Here is a 26,643-nt window from a genome sequence, read left to right as displayed (position 1 = left end):
ACTTTTTTTTTCTGGACTACAAATACATTTTCTTTCCCTTGCTTAAGGTGTTTGAAGGAAAAAAAGCATTTTTCCTTTGCATGTATTCGTGAGATAAGCAGAAAACCAGGTGTCTGGGCAAAGTAAACGATTAAATATTTAAATATTAACCAAATCCCTTTGAACGTATTGTAAATATGGGAGCTTTATTGTTTCTTAAAGTGTTAGCTTTCACTGCCCAGAATCTTGAAAGAAGGTTTATGCTACCCGATATTTACGGGTGGAGAACTACGGGGAAAGAATAATACTTTCCTGAGGAACCAAAAAAAAAGGAAAGGAAAGAAAAGCTGAAGTCATTTTTCTCCTTTGCCATATTTATTTTTGCCTATTTTTATGGTAAAAGAACTTTTTGCCTGGTTGATTGCACACAACGGCTAGATTGTCTGTGGATGTCTTTTACCTGATTCTTACGGGCAGGCGAAGGAAATGGCCAAAATAAGGCTCCTTTCATCTGCCATAGTTATTGATGTTTTTGATTCCAGGAACATTCAGGACAGATCCCTTCTCAAAGTGTACAACAAGGATCCTGCCCATGCATTCAACCACACACCGAAAACTGTGAACGGAGACGTGAGGGTAAGTGTCCCGGTTCTATTTTTACTTTAATTCTGTGGGTTGAACCATCCCTCCTCCTGGCGTGTGGTCCCTGTGTAATCACACCCAAACACCAGATTTAGGGGGTTCTTGTCTGATAACTCATTATTTGTTCATTGGTAGAGAAATCGGATTTCCTGATCATTTGGAGTAAAGGGATTGAAACAGGGCTTCACACATCCTAATTCATCTCTAAGCATGGAGTTTAGTTATGTCCTTACTCCAGGGGGGTCCTGAAAATCTGTACATGAAAGGGTTCTTGGTCCATAATACATTAACTTATTCAGAGGATCTCTTGCTGTTTTTTCTCCAGTTAAAACAAGGCTAACATACCAACAACAACAAAGCCCATGCATAACTGCATGTAGAATCTATTAATATCCTTCTATCTGCTATTCCAAGTACTGGCAGCCTAATTAAATTATTCACCTCCTAATTCAGGACTGTTTGCTGTTATAACAGCAAATAGTGTTAGATATTATCAAATGTCACCTGAATTGTGTTGAGGGCAAAGTACAAAAATCTGCATGCTTTGTGAGCTAAAATTCTCTAGATTTAGATCATCGTAGAAGATTATCCAGACATTCAAAGCACACAGGGATATTTTGAAGAATAAAGAACAGGGAAACTGAAAAGGCAGATTGTAAAATCACACTAATGCAAGTCCATTAGAAAGGGATTGAGTTTCTAACCGTAGCGCTACATTCCTCTGCAGTAAAAATGAGAAGAAAAAAAGATTAACTTCTCCAGATGCACCTTCCCCCCTACCCCACTCCATCGCCCCACACAAATTTAGAAGATGCCTCGCCATTTTATTTCATCCTTTCTGAGGATTAGCACTGGATGCTGAAAAGAGTTTAACTAGAAGAAAAGTAAATGAGTAGGTTCTATCGCCAAAGAAACCCAGGCACTGTCTGTCCTAGAGTTGCAGTAGCGTTCTTCAAGGTCTTTGCTTCCTGACAGTGGTATTAGTTTTTCTACTGCTGCTGTAACAAATGATCACATATTTAGTGGCTTAAAATGACACAGATTTACTATCTTACAGTTCTAGAGGTCAGAAGTCCGACATAACTCCAGTGGACTAAAATCAAGAGGTCACTGGCATTCCTTTCCAGAAGCTTGGAGACAATATGTTTTCTTTTTTTCTCCAGCTTCTAGAAGCCACCCCCATTCCTCATCCTGTAACCCTTTTCCTCCATCTTTGAGCCCAGCCAAATAGCATCTTTCTGACCCTGCTTCCCTCATCACACCTCCAGCCCTCCCTCTTCCTCTGTTAAGGACACTTGTGATAACATTGGGCCCAATACTCCAGAATAATCTCCTTGTATTAGGGTCGGCTGATTGGCCACCTTCATCCCCTTTTCCGTGTAGTCACAGGTTCTGGGGACTAGGACGAAGACATCTTTGTTCTGCCTACCACGCAGGGTCTGTGAGTTTAGGACCAGGAGGCCAGGAGGTAAAATAGAAAGTGCTGGGAGAATTTCCATGTCATTCTGGACTGGACGATGAGTGATGGCATTGTGGGATCAGAGCCTACACACTTTTGGAGGAAGAGGCCTCTCACGTTCTCCACGGCTGCTTTTTTATGTCATAAATAATCTGTGATTTGAAGTGGAGGCTGTGCTGCTACTTCAGGAGAGCTAGAATTTGGAGGTTTGCTTTTAGGCAGTTACACTTTCAGTATAAACCAGCTCCACGTGAAGACCGATGGAATCACGCTATTCACGAAGCCTGCGCCGAATATTATGGTACGCTTCGCTTTTCATGACCTCGTTCTTCTCTTTCTCAGTGACATTCTTAAGAGTCTTTGCTCCCTTGGAGATCCTTACTTTTTGAGACATCTAGCCTTCAAAGTTTCATGAGTTTCAGAGTTCTGTTTTTGCTACGCGCAGTCCACACAGGGGCCCCAGAATCGCCTCTGAAAATCTTGTTTATGGCTGGGGAGGACACCTGTTTTTAACTCTTGAGCAGATGTGGTATCTCCATAAGGCGCAGCAGTGAGCACGGAGAAAATCAATTATTAACCATCTGGACAGAGTCTATGAGGATTCAGAACGTTGGCTCTGGGTTTCAGTAGAGTTGTTCAGTTTTTACTTTTAGACGAGACCCTGGTGGGTCACTTTCCGAGTGGCCCACAGCCTGCTTTAGACAGCAGTGTTCTCTGGAGGAAAGTCAGACTGTTCGCCCTAGAGGAGGAGAAACGAATGTTCACCATCCAACCCACAGAAAAACTTGCAGGTTTCAGTGAAGACGACTTAGACGTGAGAAATAGAACTCAGTTTTAAAACCAACTCAGTGTGATCGTGCCTGCAGTTTGCAACTTGGCCCCTATTGATGGATTCCAGAAGCTAAAAGACCTGGAATTCCTTCCGCCTCACCTTTTGGCTCTGGGGGTTGGAATTCTGTCTCCCTCTTGATGAAGGTGGCTGCCTTGCTATTAAAGGAAAGGAAGCTTTGTTGAGTCCTGCCAGGAACGCAGCTGCATAAGCCCATTGCTCATGGTAAAGAACAGAAATAGAGAACAGAGCAAGGCTCAACTGCTGTAGACTAAACCAAGCTGCACGGTGGGTGGAGAGCTCCATCTTCTCGTATGTGTGCAACGCGCACGTGGCCGGGCAGGAATTTGACGGTAACTGCTCACCTGAGGCAGTTGTGCAGCCCTGCGCCTGATGTCGCTGGTCTTCATCCCCCAGCCTCCGGAGGCAGCCTGGGCCAGACCTCCCAGCTGCCCACTCGTTACCGATCCACGTGCGTGTCTTGGAAAACATGGTTGGGACCACGCAGAGGCACAACAGCGGCAATGCCAGCGCTTTGTGGTGGCCTCGGAGACTTTCCTTAGACAATGCATTTAATATCTTGCCTGTGAGAGAAGAGAAAATGTGAGACTCTGGATCCAAAACGGTCAGTTATCCAGAGCAGTGATGGTAGTGGTGTTAGTCATGAAGCGTGGGAAACTAAAGTATTAACGCCGAGGTTTTGGGCCTTAGGGCGTGCGTGGAATAGATGTTTGGTGGGGAAAACACGTGTCGAGTTTTTCATCGAGCATCTAGCTGAGCATTTTTTAAATTGATTTATTTTTTTAACTGAAGTATAGTTGATATACAATATTGTGTTAGTTTCAGGTGTACAGCAAAGGGATTCAGTTATTTTTTTCAGATTATATTCTATTATAGGCTATTATAAGATATTGAATATAGTTCCCTGTGCTATACAGTAAATCCTTATTGCTTATCTATCTTCTGTATAGTAGTTTTTGTCTATTAATCCCATACTCCTAATTTGTCCCTCCCTTCTTCCCTCCCTCTCCCGTTTGGTAAACATGTGTTTGTTTTCTGTCTGTGAGTCTGTTTCTGTTTTGTATATAGATTCATTTGTAATATTTTTAGATTCCACATATAAGTGATATCATATAGTATTTGTCTTTCTCTGTGTGACTTCACTAAGTATAATATTCTCTAGGTCGATCCATGTTGCTGCAAATGACAATATTTCATTCTTTTTATGGAAGAGTAATATTTCATTGTGTGTGTGTATATATATATATATACATATACATACATACACACCCCTCATCTTCTTAAGCCAGTCATCGGTTAATGGGCACTTGGGTTGTTTCCATGTCTTGGCTATTGTAAATAGTGCTTCTGTGAACAATGGGATGCATGTATCTTTTCAATTTAGAGTTTTTGTTGCTTCCTGAGCTGAGCACCTTTGAAGCTAGTCTATCCAATGAGACTTGTGGTTCTCTGCTGGAACTGAGCATCCCCTGATTCTTTACATGTGGGTGCAAATCACCCAGATCTAAATGAATCGCCTGGCTTTTGTTTCATCACATTAGATAGTAGCTTTGATAATTAAGTTCCCAAGGGGCTGAGCTCACCACATGGAACGGGCCCTTTTGCCAAAATTACATATGTACTCATGGGTTTGTAATTCACACATGTACAACTCAGAAGATGAGCTCTTCCATTCCGTGGCTCTCAGAGGGTACCAGGGACTTCCTGTTCACCAAACCTAGTGGCTTTTCCACAGTTTTCAGGCTTTTCCACAGTTTTCAGGCTTTTCCACCTTCTTGTGTGCTTTGAGATTACTTCCCAAGGTTCTTTGCTCCAATCAGTCAGTTCTCTCCTTCCTGTATGTCTTTAATTTTTACTTGCATGTAAGACAGCTTCCATATTTGCATAGAGAATGCATTCCCCAGAATTGGCCCTGCATCTTAAATTACTTCCTAATGGCCAACTCACTTACTGCCCCCCAGACCTCTTCTATCTGACCTCTGCATTTCACTGTGATGGGTGGTCTCCTTAGAAACCTTGGTTCCCATTACACTGCCATCTCTAAATCCCTTGCCTACATGCAAACACACCCCAGCCTCCTTCATTTACTAACTCTTCTTCTTCCTCTTGCCCTCTACCTGGTCTTCAGTGCCTTCAGGCAGGCTTCACCTGTGTGTGTGTGTGTGTGTGTGTGTGTGTGTGTGTGTGTGTGTGTTTGAATTTGCTTTTTTTCTTTCATCTGCACCTTTTCACTTGTCATTTTTGTCTTACTACTGATTTAACCATTAGGTCAGTGTAGGTGACCCTTAGAACTCTGTCCCTAACTCTGCCATTTCTCTAGAGTTCAAGACCAATGTTCAACTTTCAAGTGGTTGTCTCCACATGGATATTCTTCCAGTGTGTCCAGTGTATCCTGTCAAAGAAAAAAGAAATCCTAATCTTTTTTTTTAGCCCCAAGCCTTTTCCTCCTTGTTTTTCTGTCTTTGTGAATGAGGACATGACTGCTCATGGTGTGTATGTGTGTGCATGTGCCTGTGTGTTTTGAAGGGTGAGAGAGAAGAGATTTAAGAAGTCGAGTTATCAGTGAGTCTTCAACGGCCTAACTCCTGTTTCTCCCCCCATCCCACCAGTGCCCAGAGCCCATCCATTTCACTCTGCAAGGACTCTTACGCACCACCCTGCCGCCCCGGCCTGCACCATTACTCTCACGATAGCTAACTTTTTTGTGCATTGATGAAGCACGTTCACGGGTAATTTCATGTAAATCCTCCAGGCGCCATTTTGAGGCAGGTATTGGTACAAGCCCTTGTATTTATAGCTCAGAAAACAGTTGCTTAGGTCTGTTGAAGACACCTGCCCAAGGCCACACAGCAAGAGAGTGCAGAGCTGAGATCTGAATCCAGGCAGCTTGGCTGCAGATCCCAGGCTCTTAGCAACACTGCTCTGATGCTGTAGTTCTGGCGTTCTTTATTTTTCTATCAGTCGGTTACGCAACAGCCTTTAACTGGTCTCCCCGACTCTTTTTACTCCAGTCAATCAGCTATTTGCCGAGTCAGGTCCCTAAGCGCAACTTGCCATTGTGCAAAGAATAGCACAGGCTGATGGTCGATATCATCTCCATCCCAACAGCCAACCTGAGCCACCTCAGTTCTTGCTCCGAGTCTCTGAAATGCACTGTCCTTCCCCACATACAGTAAATCCCCTATATACAAATGAGTTCCGTTCTGAGAGCGAGTTCGTTAAGTCCAATTTGTTCGTTAAGTCCAACCGAGTTAGCCTAAATACCCAACTAACACGATCAGCTGTATAGTACTGTACCAGCTACATCACCACTGCTTTTATGCTTGCTTCCGGACATCCTGGGCTTGAAATAAAGATACTGATTACTGCACCGTACACAGTAGTGTACAGTAAAGTACACAAAAGCACAGCCATTTGTAGGGGATGCACACACCTGACAATGTATGCCAGACACGTGAACTAACTTGCGTGATTGGACATGCAAACGCACGTTCGTATCTTTGAAAGTTTGCAACTTGAAGGTTCGTATGTAGGGGACTTACTGTCTATACCTTCTGAAATTCCACGCATCAAACATACTACAAGACAATTGCTCAATTATGTCGACAAGCTGCTGGCATGAAAAAAGGGTGGGAAGGGACACTGTTCTATTTCTCAGGTCTCTTCTATTCCCTAACAACCAAAGGCCATGTGTGCACCATGTTTGGATCCTGATTGGAACAAACCAACTGTAAAAGACATCTTTGAAACTATTTGGGAAATTTGAACATGTGTTAGGAATCAGATGATATTAAGGGATAACCAGTAATTCTGTTGGGTATAATAATGGCTTGGTGGTTATGTTTTTAAAAATGAGACACACTAAAGTATTTACAGGCTAAAACGGCATGACTGCTGGGGTTTGCTTTAAAATGCTCTGGCAAAACAAACCCAAAAAGTGGCAATTGATGAAACAAAATTGGTAAAATGTTGAAAAATGTCGGAGCTGGATGATGGGAGTTCATTATATTATTTTCTCTACTTATTTTATGGTGGAAATGCCCATAATAAAATGTGAAAAAGTAAAAACTTGCTATTAGAGGCCAAATAAAAGACCGCCTACTCTATGAAGCCTTCCCTGTCAGATTTAATCTTTCCTTTTTGGGGAGGCATGTTATACATTCTCCTGGTGTTTTAATCCTTTAGGTGCATGCTTATCTTATCACACAAGATTGTAAGTTCTCCGAGGGCACACACCAGCTCGTGTTCATCTCAGAAAGCCAGTGGCGAGTGTAAATGCTTGTTAAGCAGATGCTTTGAGTGCTAGAATCTTGGTGCTACAACTGGTGTATTATTCATTTTCTGTCATTAATGAGAACCCACTGTAAAAATATCTCTCTGTTCTCATCACCAGAAATAGTTGTGTTCCTCCTGGTTTATTTTTATCACATGGACACTTTGAATCTTGTAAGTGATCATTTTCCCTCTTTGTGTTGCTACTCTAAAGCTTAGAATTAAATTCATGGCTCACCCACAGCTAGCGTACAGGCATTTACAGCGTGAGTGTTGGTGGTGTGCTGGCTTCGTGCCTGGACTCTATTTTTAATTTTCCTACTTTCATCTTCTTTCTGTCATACATTCCAATTTGACTTTTTCGGGGGGTGCAAAATTGTAATGATTTCTGTGAACTCTATTAATTTCTTTGTGGAATCAGTCAGGTTATAGGTAATGTTCAGTTGGGACTTCCCTGGCGGTCCAGTGGTTAGGACTCGGCGCTTTCATTGCTGAGGGTGCGGGTTCAATCCCTGGTCGGGGAACTAAGATCCTGCAAGCCGCGCGGTGTGGCCAAAAATAAATTAATTTATTTAATTTAATTTTCTTTTAAAAAGTAGTATTCATTCTATACCATTGTGTTTCTAGATATGATAATAGACCTTTTTGTGTCCCTGTAGAAGGCAATGTGTTAAATACTTCACATGTTATTTAAATTAGTCAACAACTCTACAAAGCATGTAAGCTGACTCAGTTTTTACAGATGATAAAATTGAGGCCAGTGACGTCTTTCCCAGACCCGAATAGCTGGTACATGTCAGACATGGGATTTGAACCCAGTTCTTTCTGACTCTTTGTACTCAGCCCAGAGGCTCCCTTCCTTGACATTCCATTCAGGTTTTGCAAGTTTTGAAATGATGCTCTTAACAAGATTTTAGAACATGTAAAATATCCTTTATAAATATTTGTCTCACTTCTTAATTCTATTATGTGTCTATTTCCTGGCATCTTTTTACATTGAACATGCTCCATTCTATTCTATTCTGACTGGGCTAAAAGGATATCCCACCAAAAAAAACAAAAAACAAAAAAAACGGAGAAAGAATAGAAGAAAGAGAAAGAAGAAGTATGTACCGTTTAGTATGTATGTTTGAAATGGCCCTTCCACAGAGCTCAGAGCCCTCTTTTCTACAGGGCAGTGCTCTGATTGAGAAGAAGTGTTTGGGATTTGGGGAAGGATAAAGTAATCCTACAGAAATGGAAGACAGGAGAATCCCTGAGAAATAGAAGTTTCAGAAACCACTCCTAACTAATTTTCTCTCATTCACTCAAGATCCTCCTTGACCCGGCCACTCTGGTGTCCCCTTCACTCACACAATGGCAGTGATATTAATAACTAACATTCATGAAACACTCTGTGCCAAGTACGGTGCTGAGCATGGTGCTCAAAATCACTCTCATTTGTTCAGAACAACCCAGTGTGAGAGGAACTCTTATGACCCCCTGTTTCAGATGTGGAAACTGAGGATCAGAGAGGTTAGGGAACTTGCTCAAAGCCACACAGCTCATCAGAGATGGAGCTAGATTCGGAGCCAGACAGGCCGGCTCCAGAACTGACCTTCTCACCACTACAGTGCTCACTACTGCCCTTCCCCACGCTACTGTCTTCATCATCAGTGTCCACGGGCCACACATTTTTTTAATTATGTAAGTTTCAGGTGGGCGGCATCTGTATAGACTCCAGAGCAATCACTACCGCACATCTAGTTTCCATCCATTATCATACAGTTGATCCTCTTCCCCCATTTCACCCTTCCCCCAACGTCCTTTCCCCCTAATAACCACCAATCTGTTCTCTGTATCTGTGAGTTCGTTTTTGTTTTATCTTGTTTGTTCACTGGTTTTGGTGGTTTTGTTTTTGTTTAGACTCCACATATGAGTGAAATCATATGGTGTTGGTCTTTCTCTGTCTGACTTATTTCACTTAGTGTAATACCCTCCTGGTCCATTCATGTTGTTGCAAACAGCAGGGTTTCATTCTTTTTTATGGCTGAGTGGTATTCCATTGTATGTATGTATGTTTATGCATGTGTACATTTCACAGCTTCATCCATTCATCCACTGATGGACACTTAGGTTGTTTCCATATCTTGGCTACTGTAAATAGTGCTGCAGTGAACATGGGGGTGCAGATATCTTTTCAAATTAGTGTTCTTGTGTTCTTTGGATAAATACCCATCCGTAGACTAGCTGGGTCATATGGCAGTTCTATTCTTATTTTTTTGAGGAATCTCCATACTGTCTCCCATAGTGGCTGCGCCAATTTACAATCCCACCAGCAGTGTGTGAGGGTTCCCTTTTCTCCACATCATGTGCTGCCCATTTCTGAACTCAACAGCCACTATCTTCTTCAAGCCTTTCCTTACTCCTCTCGTCTCCAAGCCTCACTCACTACTGTCCCTTCTCTGATTCCGTAGAACCTCACCGGTCCCCCCCCCCCCGCCTCTGATCACCCTCACCTTTTCCTGTCTGCATCGTAGTTACTGATGTGCACATCTTAAGTTCTGTTCTAAACTCCAGGCTTCAGGCGGCAAAGCCCCTATTCCATTCATCTTCACACTCTCTGTTTCCCTGAGAAAATGTCCTGCTTTGAGGAAATTCTCATTAAACGTCTGGTTGGAAAAGGGGCTCATGTCAGCACTTTTCGTATCACAAACTTTTAGTTAATAACGTTCTCTGCTAAGACCAGTACAGTGATTTGCACATGTAAACATTTGAGATTTACAGCACATCCCCTTGTTTATCCCAGGAATAATTCCTGACCAAAATGAGAACTAAGGATGTCTATTCTAACAAAATTACCCATCCTATAAATATAATTTTATCACAGTTAATTACCCTATAATTTAAGATGAGAGTAACAGATTTGTCAGATTGAACTAAGTGATTGTCAGAAATGCACACATACCTGCATTTTATTTTCAGGAGTTAAATTCACCCGTGGTAGAAAGTAAGCAAATCTCTGGATAACAAATTAAATAAGACAGATCTTGGTTTACTGTATTTATAACTCAGCAGGACAGATCTTGCTTTTAGACTGCATGGGAATCAGTATTTCAAATACCTCCAAACTTATCAAGTAGGGGTGATGATTTTGGAACAGTTAACCTACTTCCGTTATTGTGAAGTTTCGCTAATCCACTCACCCAACCATTATGCATTGAGTCCCTCCGATGGTTCAGGCTCTTGTACAAGACTCCGAAGATATAATAGTGACCAAGTATGGTAACTGCCCTCACAGATCTTCCAATCTAGTAGAAGATCAGAAAGTCAATAATCAATAATGATACAGACATCTGTAATTTTCACATCCATTACAGGCTATGTGCCATCTTGCCTTCATCCGATTATTTGCTGGAGTTAACACTATGGAACTGGCTTTCGAGGGATGCACCTCCTTATGTCCCTTTTATGCCCTTTTATGACGTGTCTTTCTTTTTTTTTTTTTTAATTAATTAATTTATTTATTTATGGCTGTGTTGGGTCTTCGTTTCTGTGCGAGGGCTTTCTCTAGTTGTGGCAAGTGGGAGCCACTCTTCATCGCGGTGCGTGGGCCTCTCACTATTGCGGCCTCTCTTGTTGCGGAGCACAGGCTCCAGACACGCAGGCTCAGTAATTGTGGCTCACGGGCCCAGTTGCTCCGCAGCATGTGGGATCTTCCCAGACCAGGGCTCGAACCTGTGTCCCCTGCATTGGCAGGCAGATTCTCAACCACTGCGCCACCAGGGAAGCCCTGACGTGTCTTTCTGACAGGCGAAAAGATGTTTCTGTTGCAGTTGGTAAGGAATTACTCTTACTGAAATGATTAGCTGGGCAAACACATTCTAATACAGTGGCTCTCCAGAGCAAGGTATTTGCTTCCTTCCTCCCTGCTTCCAGCTTTATTTTTTAAGATGCCAGAAAGAGTAATATATGCATATCTGATAGGCAGCTTCCAAGTGTTACAAATCTCATCTTTCCTGCTGTGTGGCTGCTTGCTTTTCCTTGCACTTTTTTTTTGGTCGTTGAGAGGTTATGACAACATGAGCCATATTGTATTTATAAACATCACGTGCTCCCTTGATATGGCTTGCCGTTTCTGCCAGACGGAGCACATGGAAGAAACATTTCTTGTTAACTCAGCATTGGTTTTTAGTTATGCTGATTTCCGGGACAGGAAAAATGCCTTCCTACTCAGATTTAACTTTCACAGAGGAGAAACAAAACCTCTGAATGTCCGTGAAATAGTTTTAACAAGGGTGGATACAGCTCCTTTAAACCACATATTTTGACTAAAACTTCCTTCTGTAAAAAACCCCAAGCCTTGCGTTTAGTTACCATCAAGACAGGCAGAGCTGGAAGCATTTGAGAGATGGGTGGTTTCAGGGTCTCTGCACGTCTAGAAAGTTTCTTCTAGAAGAGAACGGTTCGTGGAAGATGTAAGGTAAGAACTGTGCCTTTATAACAAAATAAGATTTTCAGAATTTTTTGGTCCTGCTGTAGCACACTTACCTCCATTTGAGTTAACTTTTCTGTATTCAAGTTCAATGCAATGTGGAATTTAAATGCTAGGTTTTTATTTTAACTTTTTGCACACTGCTTAGAAGGAAACTTCTTTGTTATTGGCATTAGTCTGTTTTTTAAAATCCACTTAAGTTACATTGGGCTGTCTCCAATCTATAATCTCATGATCTAGTTTCTGTTTAACCTTACAATTTAGAAAAGGATTTCAAGTGTCAACCTTGTTTGCTAGTACAGATCTCATTGATATATGTGTTTTGTGACAATTTTCAGTGTTTTCACAAAGGTATTGGACTTGCCTTCGGTTTCTGAGACAAATGAAAATTTGAAGGCGTGGTACAAATTGGGGGGAGCGGAGGGGGCGTTAGTATGCTTCTTTCAACATTCAAGGAAAACGTTATTTATTGTATTTTCCTTGTGAACATCACTTTACATTTTAAAATATAAAGTGCTTTTTTATCTGGGTTTTTAAAACTTCTTTAAGAAATATCAATTTAAGCCTTATGTATAACATTAAAAATGTCTGCAATTTTTATATAACAGATATAAGCCTGTTATTATCAGGTTTAATGGAAAAACCTGGAAAAAAAATCTTTGGCAGAAATTATATTTACTTGAGATAACTATTCTGTCTTATTCTTGTAATAGTTCAGTCACAATGTTTTGTATTTATTTCTTTTAAAGACATTTAATGAGAGCAATGTCCTTTTAAGACAGTCTGTTTCCTTTTAAAGGTACATGTGTGCGTGGATCTGTTTATCTTTATCCCAATTTATAGATGAGTTAGTATGGATGAGAAGTTGTTAACCAATGTGGTCTCAATAATATATATTATTTCATTTAGTCATCGTTATAACCCCAAGGCATAGGTACTTTTATACCCATTTTAAGGTTGGAAAACTGAGGCTGAGAGAGATTAAGTGACAACTCACACACTAGTGAGGAGCAAAGCTGGGATTCAGCCCCAGGCTGACTGTGTCTATAGTCCCTGTTTTGAAATCCCACACTGCACACCCTTCCTTACCAGTAGCTAAGAACTCCCAGTCTGCAGTCAGATACAGGTAACTTATCTTGAAAATAATCATCATCAAAGAGCAATACTTATTCGGCTTCAAGAGAAATTATTTTGTACAGTTTGGGGATTTTTTTGGTTCTATCTGTAGCATCCAAAACCCTAGTATCAGACTGGTTGTTTATCCGGGGACTTGGTTGCAACTTACTTGGAGTAAGAAGAACACAGTGAAAGTCAGATCGTGTGGGGATTGCAAAAAGCACCGTGGATGAACTACGCTCTCCTCCTTCCTGCTTCCTTCTTTGCTTCATGTGCTGCGTCACTCATAAAAACCGTCTTCCCGGGACAGGGCAGGGAGCTGATTCATGAGCCTGATTTGGAAGTGAGAAAGCGTCTTGGAATGGAGATTTGCCTACATGTGCCTGCCTGCTGCCCTTTCAGGCTTCTGGCAGAGCTGTTAGGAGAAGGACAGCAAGAAAGTTACAGAACATCGGAGGTGGAGGGTTCTGGAGTGGCTAGCCAAGCCACCCCAGAGGCAGGGACTGTTGCTCTCCTCAGCACACCCTCCCCCCCACTGCCCGAAGATTGAGACATCCCTCGGCTGCAAAACACATCCTGGTGATTTGCGATGAGAAGTAATTACTGCCAACAGCATCAACAGGGATGCAGCTGCTCATCACGGCCCTGAACTTGGGCTGCAGGATCAAGGCAACTTGCTTCCAGCTCCGTGGCTGCATAAAATCCAGGGCTGGCCAACAGCCAGCAAGTTGGATCAGAACAGGACTTTCCTCTTCCTTCAGCACGGGCTGGGTTGTTAGCCATTGCTGGGGAGGTGCGGAGGGCTTTACGCCACGCCCTCTGCCCTTTGATCTCCAAACCGCGCCTCTTGGCTTGGCTTTTGTAAATACAGATGTTAGCAGAAATTGCCTCTGACGGGGAGTTTATTAAATCCTGGTATTTTCAGGTTGTATTCTTTGTACCCACATGTTGCTTTCTTCCTGGGGTTTTGTTTTTCTGTCTTCTCCGTGGGTCCCCATCAGGGAAGCCCAGACTACAGGAGATTGCATCCAGCCACCTCAGCACAGGTTCCCTTGGTCCAAGATCCTAATTTGTAGAGAGCTTCCAGGGGACTATTCTTTTTTTATTTCTTTTTTTAAATTGAAGTATAGTTGATTTACAGTATTGTCTTAGTTTTTGGGTGTACAGCAAAGTGATTCAGTTACATATATATATTTTTTCAGGTTCTTTTCCCTTATAGGTTATCATAAGATATTGAATATAGTTCCCTGTTCTATACAGTAAATTCTTGTTGCTTATCTAATTTATGTATAGTAGTGTGTATCTGGGGACCATTCTTTTCTTTACACTTTTTCTTACATTTCTCAGCATGTTATATAAATGCTTTTATATAAATAGTGTTACATATATATATATATATATATATATATGTATATATATATATATATTTGTTGGGGGAAAAGCACATGTTAATTTTTTATTTTTTAAGTTTTTAAGCTATAAATCACCTGGTGCTAAGCCATTTCCTTTTCTTGCCCATGGGGTCTGCATGTAACTTGCAGGAGCCATACGTCTGCCCCTGAGACACTTGAACTGCTACTCCAGACTGGTGGCTGAGGAAATACACCTGATCTGTGTCATTGATGTTACCTCAAGAAACAGGCCTGGCTGACTTGGAATCATAGAGTTTCAGAGGTGGAAATTAGGTCTTACAAATCATCTTTTATAACCCTTCACCTGTCAGCTGAGACTCCGGAGGCCTGGCGTGGATGGAGTGACTTGGTCCAGATCACAAAATTAGGAAGTGACAAAAACCTCAGACCAGCTCTTTCTCCATGTCTAGTGCCCCCCTGCTTTAGTTCTCACCCCCACTGGATCCCCCAAGGTGTGTTTTCTTGGTTGATTTAGGAAAAGACTCTACATCTGACTTCCCTGAGCCATCCGTGTTGCAGTTAAGTGTATAGCCAGGTCCCCCTTCCTGTTCAGATAGCAGCCCAGCCCTGCAGTGGGACCAGAGCTCATTAATTGGAAATGCATGGGCCTGGCCCAAAAAATAAATGGATTTTGAGCTAACCAGATTTAGATTATCCAATATTTTTATTGAAAGAGAATAGACCATCAAGTCAACTGAAGAAACAGCAGCTGCTTCAAATTATGAGATGCTTTGAATAAAGCAATCTTGGCTTAAAAGAGCTGGGAAGTATGATAGCATTATTTGCAAAAGTCAGCCTCTTTGCTGAAGCAATGGCTCCTATGATAACCCTGTTGGAAACTCCCACGTATCCCTACTCAGAGTACTTTGTAAGTTGTTCTTCACTTGGAACCAGTGATTTTTGACAGCACACAGAAAAACAGATTCCTACATTTTAATGATTATATAATGTTGTTGTATGGAGTATTGGAAAGATAAGTAGCACAAAGAACCTGAGAGTTAATGAATATGATTGTTCATCACAACTAGGTAAGAAAGAAAAGGTCAATTTAAAACTGACATCAAGAAAAGCATTAAAGAGTAAATAATACAGCCGGTGTGAGGATGTGGCCGAAATTGTGACAGTCTCTTGTGACTGAGCAAAGTGTAGAAACTAAGGCTTTAAGGTAAAGCCCAAATTACAGAGAGGACAGAGCAAAACGTCATTAAAGATTATACAGTTGACAGCCATGAACCGTTCTGGTGTCAGAATAAAATCTAATTCTTGTGTAAGGGTCCTCAGGACCTCTGGTGTCTTGTTACTTGGCCCAAAAGAAAAGCTGTTCAGTACATCATTTTTGTGCAGATTTATTTATTTAAGACCTGTCCAGATAAGAGGTGTGAACGCCGAGTGCATCGTTTCAGCTGGAGGACCACTGCTCCTCGCTCAGGCTGCGCTAACTCACCCCATATCCCTGAAATAGGAAGACTGTTTCCCTCAGTTGGTTGATCGCCACATGTACTTGATTTCTTTCTTTTTATTTTTTTTTCTTTTCCTGTGAAATCAAAGGTCATGCTTTCCCTTGTTCTGATTGAACTCTTTGAACCTGTTCCTTTTTGCTTGCCCTTGATATGGTATCAAGAGCTGCCAAAGGAAAACCGAAACAAGAAATGGTAATGATGTCAATGATGAGGTAATTCAGACACAGGGGGGACCTGATCTACAAGGCACTTAAACTTCAAAGCAAACGCCTCTAAAGTGTTGGGTGTCACGGTCAGGGTCTGATGGCTTCATACAGATGAGCAGCTAGGGCTGTTCCTTGTATTCCCTTCCAAGGAGGAAGGCAACTGAATGGAACATTCTGTAGGTGGGTCCCTACTCCCTTGCCAGAGAGACTGAGGGAACATTCTGGTTACATATCCACAAAGTGGGTATCATTTTTGCTTGCCTTGAAAAGCAAATCTAAAAATATATTTCCTAGCAGCTGTGTAACTGCAAAACAAAACAAAAAAAATCTGCTCTACTGCAGCACAAATTACTCACTAGATATCTCCAGGGTTCAGATGTTAATGCTTCAGAAATTTGCTGCAGATTTTACTGTATATATTTAGACCAAGGAACCTATTAGCTTGCGATCCGCTAGAACCTCTACATTCTCATGAAAATGAGAAATGTGCCACTGTTGGCAACTTAAGGCTATAATTATGTTAATCTCACCATTCTAAGACTGAAATACGTTGTTTTAAAATGTTTCTGTATTTTTTATTATTCGTAACAGTGATCTGAAGAAACTTGGTGAAATGCTAATAAGTTTCTATTCAGTATCACTTTGTGACTAGAGCATAAAAATGAGTCAAACGTGGTATTTGGATATTTTTAATTTGGGCAGAGAATTTTTATCTACAGATATGTACTCATATACACAGTGCATCTTAATAATATGAAAACTACCCAAATGTACTTTTATATTTTAAATGTAGAGACAGTGCATATACATGCAAGGCCGTCTCCACATATATTCCCAGTAACAAAAATTTCAGCGTTTGCATTGAATCACCACACTTTGCTATACCAAAAAAAGGAAAGGTCAAAAATCATTTTTTGAGCAATACCACAAGGTAAATGTTTTTCTATCAAGAAGTATTCTAAAGCACATGGGTCCCTGTTTTTAATGTGGGACCGGACTAAAATGGACTGTATAGTTGAAATTCTGAGCACATCCAAAAACTTGCCTTTAGCTACTTGGTTCAGCTTCCTCCTCACCAACCAAAACTTTTATTCCAGCCACAGTCAAGTGATGACATGGATTCTCTTTTCATTCCCAAAGAGAAGTTCTCCCCAATGATAAGATAGGAAGGGAAGAAGAAAGATCCAAAACAAGGATGTGGGTCATCACCCATCTCACAATTTTTATAAATAATTAATACTTGAATCTGCTAGTTGAACCAGTATCTAGTGGATGGAGAGTCTTATGTCTCCTGATCTGGGTTCAGGATCACCAATTCATGTGGGAATGGGAATGAGGAAAAGCGCCTCCTTGAAATGCGAGTTGATCGCATATGAATGGACTTTTTTTCTCAAGGATGAGGTCTTTGGAATATAATACAGCATGGTGTTCTTGTGTTGGCTGCTTTCAGAATCTTCTTTCTTTCGTGAGCTCTTGTATCTCAAGAAGAGAGTGTATCATTCTCTTTACCCTTCTGTGCGTGTGTTAAAGTGGGGATTAGCCATTCTATTCGTGTTGCTCTCACGATTCATGGGGTGAGCCCGTGAATATTCATCGTACTGTGTGTGGACCATGCGCTTCTGCATGCAAAGTCACAGAAGGATAATTCAGCCCATTTGATGTTCACAGCACCAGCAGGGTAAGTACAGAAGCTGTTCCCGAACTCACGTTGCAGCAGAACCAGTGGCAGGACCACAGTCACCGCCGTGAGACCACAGCCCGAGGAGATCCTCGGGAACAGAAACCAAGTCTTTTCATTCATAATCCAGCATTCTCTCCACCACACCCTGCTGTCCTCCTTCTGTATCACGGTGAAGAAGGGGACTGATCAGAGAGGGAAGATGACGAAATCTTTTTTAAAAAAAACTTTGGAAACTACTTTGTGGGCTTCAGCACATTGAAGAAGTTGAGAGTTGAGGGTCTCTGGAATCAAGACAACGTCTTCTAATTTTAAGAAACTCCCTTTGTCTGTTGATTGACCCATATCTTCCTGTCCTCTTTTGGAGAAATTTTGCCCCAATGTTGCTTTTCAGAGAAAGGAAGAAAAGTGAGAGAAAGGATGATACAGAGAAGGAGAAAAAGAAAGCTGGAGGTTGGCTTGGGCAGTGGGGGAGATTGAGCTACTTTGGGGTCGGCCCGGAGCCTGTTTCTCTTTGAAGGGAGTTGCAAGCTCTTCCTGATAATCGTGAACTTCGGAAGGCACCCCATAGATGACACCGCATTTTTGTCACCTGTCTCACCCCCTGTGTGACAGGATTCTTTCCTTTCAGGGGGCAGTGTTTGGAGGTGGGGGGGACACAACTAGATCGGGGCTGCCCTTTTGCCTGATGTGGGCACCTTGTCACATGGCACGCGACTTCCTTACGTACTGGGCCGGTAGCTGTCCATTTGGTTCCTCGTGGTTACTGCGAGTCAGGAGTGCAGGGAGTTTCTTCCCTACTGAAATTCTGCTCAAGGGGAGGAATGCTCAGAGGCTCAGCGGTGTGTCCCTGGATGAAGGGAAGCAGATCTTGTGTCTGGCAGGGAGGCTCCTGGCCTGGTCAGAACCTGGCGGGGAGCAGGGGCTGTCAGTGCAGGGTGAGGCCTGGCAGGGCGTGGGCAGAGAAGTGCGCCAAGCCCAGCCTCAGGGTGTGCTCGACTCCCAAACTGGTTGTCTTTGAGGCTGTTATTTATCCAAATAAGGAGAGGCAGTGGTTTTGCTGACCATCTCAGATTCCAGGGCTTGTCCACTGGCTGGCTGGTTGGCTGACTTGATATTTGAACTGAAAACACAAAGGTATTCCTTTGAAATGGAGCGCTCCCGTGGGGCTCCTGGGTGCCCTGGAGTCAATGTTCGGAAGGCAGTTATCTACCCACATTCGTAGATAACAGTAATATGGTCTGATCTATGTTACTCTCCTCTCATGCCTCCTGCAACATTCAATCCAGATGACTTCGTTCAGGTATTTCTGGACCTGATTTTAGACGGGAATAATACGGACCTTAGTGATTCTTGAACCACTGCCCTCCTTTGAACCTTGAACCATTCAGAGAAAGTCAGGTCTCTACACTGATTTCCTAACCCTAGAGTTTGAGATTGTTCTGGTCCTGGTATTTGACTTTGTTCCTTCATCTGTCAAATGGGGATTATATTGTTTATCTGATGGGAGTGTGCTAGGGATTAAATGGAAATGCATTTGGTAAGTAAGAAGTCTCCAAAAATATTAGTTTCCTTTCCCTATTTCCATCTTCTCCTGGCAGATGTAATTGCCAATATTTACAGATGGAGAAACTCTAGGTAATTATGATTGTCACCCAAAGTTGAGTAAGGTCAGCTTTCTGAATTAGGATTTAACCAAGCCCACAATAGAATGGAGATTTGGATGTGAGCTTGCCTCTACCCTTTCCTCCCTAGAGCAGGTTTTGTCAAAGAGTGGTCCCTGGACCGGCAGGTCAGCATCATCTGGGAACTTGTTAAAAAGGCAAATTCTCAGGCCCCACCCGAGTCCTGTTAAATCAGACACTCGGGAAGTGGGGCGCATTAATCTGTGTTTCAGCAAGCCCTCTGGGGGATTCTGATGTTGTTGAATTACGTTGAATTTGGAGAACCACTGCCCTAGAATAATTTGCTGGTTGGATCAGAGGTCTAGTCATTCCCCAGGACACTTGACACTTCCCCACCTCTGGTCTATGACCATGCCTTTCTTCCTGCCTGGAATTCCTAAGAAAGGAAACTCTTTCTTCCCTACTGAAATTCTGCTCATAATTTGTGGACTCAGTTAAATCTCACCTCTTTGGAGAAGTGTTCCTCAATTATCCCAGCCAGAAAAATCTTATTCTTCTAGAGATTCCAGAGGGTTTGTCTGTTGCACTTATTTGACACTTGCCACAGTTATTCTTGCTTTTTGTCTTATTTTTATTACTCATGTACATGCTTCATCTTCTCTACTCTTAAAAGGTAGGAATTGTGGCTTAAAGATTCTTTTTCCTTCCTCAGCCTTAACCCTGGGCTTTGCATAGCTTTGCATACATAGTGACTACTCACATATTTCACAGACCCACAAAATGTTGCCTTTGGAATGGGCCTGAGAGACAACAAGAGATCAGACTTCTTGCTTACAGGTAAAGAACCGGATCTTAACACCTGGATCAGAAGTCAGGTTCCGTGATACCCAGTTTGGTGTTCTTCCTTCTCCACGTACTGCATTGACTGGTGAGAGACACCTGACTGGGATACTCGGGGCCACTGGCCTGGTCCAGACTAGCAGATGTTCTTGGTTTGCTGCCACAGACTCCAGCTAAACCCAAGGAAAACAGAAGGGTTTTCAAAGGTATATTCATGTAATTTATAAACCTGGAACCTTTTCAGTTCTTTCATAACCAGTGAGAATTGGGAAAGTTCACAAGCCTATAAAATTATATAACAAATGGCATCTATTCCCAGGCATACATGAGAGAATTTTGCCAGTTCACATACTCAGTATACCTGGGACACCCATGGAACTTGTTTTAGTTTCAGGAGTTGCTGTTAAGAGTAGAAAGAAAGTGGCTCTTCTGAACCCGGGAAAAATATGCACAAGGGCTGTTTTCATCTGGATCGCCATTCTTGTTTTTTCATGTTTATTTTGAGGGAAAAATTGAATTTGGTGGATTTGTTGAATTATTGTCCCTCAGTGTTATCCTCTGGGGCTCTTCGCTCACACAACCCTTTGTTCTTTTGACACTGGCTAATATTGTGCAGCCGAGGATCCAAAATAATGGCACGGCTGAAACACCTTTCATCGGAAGTCATCCATCAAATTCCCTTTAAAATGGGCTCTGCTGACATAGCTCACCTTATATTGTGTTGTTTGTTCTATCACTTGGTAATAGAACCAGCACATATCCTACCCCGATCAGTATGAAAACAGAGCAGAATGCAGGCAACGGGATGATTCCAATAGAAGGGCCATGGTTATAACCCAGGTACACAGAGTTGATTCCAGAAAAGTTGTGAGGAAGGAAGGGGGAGAGGGGCAGGGGAACAGGAAGCAGGCCTGAAGGGGTTAAATCTACCAGGGAACGCTTGGTGTTAAGAAGCCGAGGCTGTTTGAAGCCCTGAGAAAGGGGCTGATGGCGATTTGAGTAGCTACATTGTGAGCAGGCAGTGGCAGACCGAGAATAAAAGACCATTTGTTTTCCAACTTGGCATCATCCATTCATCAGTTTGTTTACCAGCATTTTCTCCAATGGTCTCTGAAGAATATCTGTCCTTTAAGCTGTAGCTGTAGAGCGTAAAATTCTAGGTAGATCGTTGTCAGTTCGCTGTTTAGGTTTGGATACGGTGAGGATATGTTGTATCATCAAACTAAACTTTTTTTTTTAATTCTTACATTGTTGTGAGCATCCTAAAGCTATATAGTGTTGTCTCAGCTTTCTTTCACTTACAACATAATCACCTAGATCCGTTTCCTGAATGAAAGGTAAGTGGGACATAGGGCACAGTGACAGAGGTGGAACGCATCTGAGAGATGTGGTCCCAGGAATGTCACCCAGTAGCGGAATCGGGGTCCTAATGGTAAAGAATGTTAATCAGATGAGGCCCAGATATTTTATCCCATAAGTAATCTGGTGTCTGTGACTAATGAAGACATATATATGTGTGTATACATATACGTATATGTGTATATACACGTATTTACACGTATGTAACTGGCGATGTAATGATACCCATATAGTGATAATTAACTAGTGGTATATAGTATATAATACCTGAGGATATGTAAGTATATTATATATAAGCATTATGTATACTAGTTAAATACAATGTATAATTAATTATATAACTAATTTTGAGGCAGGAAGATAAAAATTAATAGTAAGTCAAGAGAGTACCTGTATCATTATATCCTAAAGCCACTGAGGTGTCCTGTTACTCTTTTCCTTTGCCCTGAAAATCTGGACCTAAAAGGCGAGCAAATGAGGTACGTCCCGAGCGGAGTTCACCAGACTGCCCACTCGTGGTCAAAACTCAGGGGCATAAACCCTCAGTAGTTCTGTAGGGAAGACCTTGGGAGCATGAGTCCTCGCAGAGCTGCTCAGCGACCTGAAGGACGTGAGATTTCACACTTAAACAGAGAAGGAAGTAGTGACAGTGTTGAGGCTGAAGATGGGGATTCTTGCTGCTTTGCTACTTAGTCCTGCGTGAAGTTGGACAAGGTCCTTACCTCCTCACACTTCCATTTTCTCACCATTCACATGTGGAGAGTGACACCGGACCTCCTGACCTGTGCATTTCACTTCGTTCTGTGGCTCGTGAAATAAAATCACCATTGAAAGCACCGTCTAAACTGCAAACTGCTGGATGATGACGATGATGATGGTGTGTGTGTGTGTAGCCATCTTCCATCGTACCTTCACCCCATGGAGTTACCTAGATTTTTCTTGGCTGTCATCCCAAGATAAGAGAAGTGGAGGAGAGGGGAATTCCCTGGCAGTTAGGACTCCACGCTTCCACTGCAGGGGGCACGGGTTCAATCCCTGGTCGGGGAACTAAGATCCCACATGCCTTGCGGTGCGGCCAAAAAAAGGAAAACAAAAAGTAAAAACCCTTCGTAGAATAAAAAACATTATAAATAAATAAAACAGTATATTATATATTGTAGCATGTTATGTTGACCAGTGAAATAGGAGTTTAGAGACTTGCCCTAAAAAGAAAAACAAAATCTAAGGCACTGAACATTTGTATTTGGGTGATGGAGATGACTTATCTCGGAGCACCAAAAGGGAGTTGTGTATAAAAGTAATTGTCTGTGCGGGAAATGGGTGGATGTGCAGAGATGAGATAAATAATGAGGAGTTCTTTGTACCGTCCGTTGCAAGTGGTAGCAAGAAAATATCCTTTTACAAACTGTAACTATTTTAGATATAAAAAGAGGTTGTCCTTGCCTGAGTATCCCAACAGAAGATTGTGTCGGTATGAGGACATTGTTCTTTTATCTGTGCTGCAGCTTCGCACGGTTACTGATTGTGGCTTGGAAGTTACATGATGTATTTCATGTTTCTTGTTATGCGTTTCCATCCTGAGATCTTGAGTCACCACTGGGCACAGTTTTAAGTCAGCCAGCGGGTCTGGTGCAGGAGGGCTCAGCAGAGTTGGCTGTGTCAAAATATTTGTGGGAATAACACTCATCTTAAATATAGCCAGAAGCTCACCGTGTCTTTCCTGAGAATTAAATAATTTTGGCAACAGTCTGTCTGTCTCGTGTCTGGGAAACATTCCATTTATGACCAAATGAAACGTTAATAGACCTTCCAAATGACCATCTTTCCAATTTTAACAGTGTAAGAAAGATGAATTTGAAATTTTTCCAGCATCAAAATCACTCCCCTTCACAATAGCATCTTCGTGTTTATAAGAGTGGTTTAGATTTTCTTTTAGCATATGTACGTTTTTAAAAAGCCAATAAAGCAGCGAATGCGAAAGGGGAAATAGGAATAAATTTCACAAGACCGTTAGCCTTACCAGAGCATAAAAAGTATTTCCTGTTGAGGTAATGCTGACTATTTATTAGCATGTCTTTCCTTAATACTCACTAGAAATAAATTGCTTCCACTTTGCCTGTAGTGCCAGTCAGTGAAAGGAACGGGGAGAATGAATAGTAGGACACTTAACACGCTGCTGGGAAGCGCAGGTTCACAAAGGCTGTGGCATCCGAGCTAGGCAGCTGAGAACTTGGCCAAGTAACAGAACCAGAGCGTGGGATGTTGGTGGTTGGGTCCACCCAGAATGAGCCAAACTTTGCAGTAAGTCGTCCTGTAAGAGCCATTCTCTGGAGGGCATGAAGCTGAGTTCTGTGGCACCAGAATCCTGTTTAGGAAATTACCTTGCCTGATGCCCCAGCCGGCATTGGGTTACTGAACTCCTCTCTGTCTTGGGTGAGCTGGGCACTGAATCCTTACTAGAGAGCATTTAACTCATCCCGATTCACCACGGGATTGGGCCAGCTTTCACACTCCTGACGGTGGATTACTGCTCTAGTCCTGACCAAGCCATGCCTCTCCTGCCCAGATGGTGCCCTGAAGCATTTTGAGTGTAAAAGAAAATTGCCCTGAACATGGCAGGAAGGCAGAGATGGGAGAGGTGACCGGGACCACGTCTCACCTTGCACCCGCCGACTCCCAAGGTAGCAGGGTCCACAGAAGCCACCTGCCGCTAAAGCGGCGGACGTGCACTCCCGTGCTGAGCTTGGCGGGGTTCACGTGGCCAACGGCAGTGACAGCTTAGTGCTTCCGGGCTGGGGGGCAGGGCCAGCAGAACCCAGACACTGCACATTCGTTCACCTCCCAAACAGCCCTACACATACGAAGAGCCAGGTCAATCGTACAAGAATGCTGCTGGGTAGGACATCTTATGCCCACAACCGGGGCTTTGGGGAGGCAGTCGGGGTGGACCCACAGCTTCACCGGACCAGAAAGGCCAACCCCTCCATCCCCCTTCCTGGAAAGCACGCGCTTGACTGAGGGAACAGGACCTGCCAAATGTATACCAGATGTGTCAGGGACCAAGGCTGTGTGCTTCCCATACTCTGGTGAGAAATAACAAACTCTTGCCAATTAGATTAAAAATCAAAACAAGGCTTTTCACATTCCGTCTACTCTTCTCCGACCTCTTAGGTGGCATCTGTTATGACCACTTCATCCAAATATTGTTTCGAATGAGACATCTTAGGAGGGAAGCAATGTCATGGGCTCCGTGTTCTCCTTCCTTTAATCACCACAGAGCTTTTTGATAGCAGTAAACAGTTTTTTTTTTTTTTATAGAGAGCCCGCGACACTGACTGGATTTGAACTTAAGAAACATCATGGAATTCTTTTGGTCAGCAAGAACGACCTCTAAAGGCCTTAAAATGTTTGAAAAATGCACGTGGTTGTGGGGTGTGGCGTGAGGCCAGCAGGGCCTCCAGCCCAGCCTTCTGAGCTGTTTGTCCGCGGATTCCCACTGGAATGGCTTTGTGCTCCATTCGGTCCCCGAGGGCTCGGAAAGCATGATGGTGATTAAACAGAGCCTACCTGGGAGCTAGGGAAATGCTTCCTCGCTCTCACCTTTTGTTGGTAACGTGTTAATACCTGTCTCCTCCGAGGGCTGCACAAGCCACTTCTTGTTGGGGACACAGCCCTCTTAGTGCCTGTTCCCCTGGAAGAAAAGAGCTGCATTGATGGCGGTTGCCCACGGGGGTCTCTGGAGCCTGCCCTGGCCTTCCCCTCCTCTGTCATGTCGAGGGTGAAGCAGAAGGACTCGGGTTCCCTTTCCCAAATACCCTCTTTGCTTAGCCTTGGCTGGCCCTCTGTCTCTTTCCCTCCCCTTTCAGGTATGTTTTCTAGAATGATTGCACTTGCTTACCTGGTGCTGCCTAGGTCTGGTTCATGGCTGCTACTCAAAGTTCAGCTTGGTAAAACCTGGTTAATTAATAGACAGCCTCCTTCGTCACCCTCGTGTTTACCCGCCGGTGTTATAAACCAGGGGGAAAGGCTCACGTTTCTTTCGGTTGTCAACCCACAGACTTCAAAAGTCTGGCAGCAGAATGGGCATTGGGTGCTGGCCCATCTGGGTTTTCTCAGGAGCCCCCCATCTCCAGCAGAACGCTGAGAGTTGAACTTGGGGAAAATGAGCATGTTGGGTTTTCTGATGATTTTGTTTGTTGGTGGCTGGTCGTTTGCTTGTGTTCGTGACCCTCTTCGCCTTAGTAAGATCTGTCTTGTAATATTTCCTTCATTGTCACCCCACTTACCTAGGCCTCTCTGAGTTCATTTGTTGGTGTGTGTGTTCCGTGTGAGCAGTTGTTAGAGGACTGAGTCACCCGTGCGGTAGCCTGTGGTTGGATGTGGGCTGAGGTTATCCAGTGACTAATATCCAAGGGGAGGAGAAATTGGCTTATCATGGGGAGGACGTCTTTTTATCCATGCCTGTAGCAGCTTCGCTCAGAAGACCGGGGTAAAACAGAATGGTCGTTACTGGTTGTGAACACCAGGGAACATTTTAGGATCTGTGTTTTTGTGTGTGTGCTTTCTTCTCTGGAGAGAAAGCTGTCTAAAATATCCACGTGTGGAACCGAGGACTGAGATGAAGCCAGCAAACAAAGGAATCGCGTGATTGGGAGCTCAGCCAATGTGCTTTTTCCCGGCGTTAGCTGGACAGGTGATTTCCTTAAGAAAAAGTAAGTGGCTTTAATTCTTTGAGGATGAAAGAGTCTCCTAAGAATCATTTTCAGTTTTGTCTGGTGACTTCACTGTATGGTCTGATTGAGTGGTGTGTTTACAAATTCTAGACTTGGAAGGGTGGGGTTTGAAATACAATAAACTGTACATGATATTCCCTTCCGCAAAGAATATATATATATATATTTTTTTTAAATGCTCCATAAAGAGACATGATTACATGAGACAGTTTCCCAAATCATTTGAAAGAAACATTTTTCATGCTAGATTTTTTTTTTCCCAGAAGCCACTGTAAGTTTTTTCTCCTCTTTTATATTCGAGAAACTTGTAAATGAGTAATATTGGATTTAACTTGCAGTGTCTGGGGGGAAACAAAATATAGGTATGTTAGGATTCCTACCTCAGACTTCAGGTGATGAATTTGAAACTGCCCCACATTCGTTCTGGTCTTTACAGAGAGTGAGCCAAGCAGTGTATTGAGCCGTGTGCTATGAGCAGGGCAGCGGCCTCTCAGCTGGGGCCACGGTGCAGAGGCTCTGGAAGAAACTATGCTGTTTA

General features: G+C 42.9%; 2 protein-coding genes across 7 annotated transcripts in view; one reads left to right on the top strand and one right to left on the bottom strand.

Annotated features, from left to right (window-relative positions):
- The window catches only part of KIAA1217 (KIAA1217 ortholog), a 325,759-nt gene that overhangs the window by 210,644 nt on the left and 88,472 nt on the right, over positions 1-26,643 (top strand). For all 4 annotated transcript variants that reach the window (XM_036844418.1, XM_036844419.1, XM_036844420.1 and 1 more), the window contains exon 5: positions 522-615. In XM_036844418.1, the coding sequence (XP_036700313.1) occupies positions 522-615 (94 nt within the window). The remainder of the gene's footprint in view (positions 1-521; positions 616-26,643) is intronic.
- Positions 658-13,092, bottom strand: LOC118890948. 3 transcript variants are annotated; one of them, XM_036844422.1, is made up of 3 exons: positions 12,962-13,092; positions 3,275-3,493; positions 658-2,819 (listed from the first exon to the last, which is right to left on the bottom strand). In XM_036844422.1, the coding sequence occupies exons 1-3, from the start codon at positions 13,062-13,064 to the stop codon at positions 2,806-2,808; spliced, it is 336 nt and encodes a 111-aa protein (XP_036700317.1). In that variant the 5' UTR covers positions 13,065-13,092; the 3' UTR covers positions 658-2,805. The 3 variants fall into 3 exon arrangements, 2 of the variants coding, with proteins under 2 accessions (XP_036700317.1, XP_036700316.1); XM_036844421.1 differs by having other exon boundaries at positions 658-3,493; XR_005018865.1 differs by lacking the exons at positions 658-2,819; positions 3,275-3,493 and adding an exon at positions 10,349-10,492.

The sequence above is a fragment of the Balaenoptera musculus genome, chromosome 2 (assembly GCF_009873245.2).
Source record: "Balaenoptera musculus isolate JJ_BM4_2016_0621 chromosome 2, mBalMus1.pri.v3, whole genome shotgun sequence".
NCBI lineage: Eukaryota > Metazoa > Chordata > Mammalia > Artiodactyla > Balaenopteridae > Balaenoptera > Balaenoptera musculus.
The sequence above is the reverse complement of the archived record's forward strand: the minus strand, read 5'-3'. Positions and strand labels throughout refer to the sequence as shown.

Bases quoted from the DNA above. Each gene is read 5' to 3' on its own strand.
- LOC118890948 (XM_036844421.1), bottom strand. From the start codon at position 13,064: ATGAAGCAAAGAAGGAAGCAGGAAGGAGGAGAGCGTAGTTCATCCACG. The intron at 3,494-12,961 runs GTAAGTTGCAAC...CTTCTCTCACAG, and splicing joins CTGTGTTCTTCTTACTCCAA to GCAAGATATTAAATGCATTG.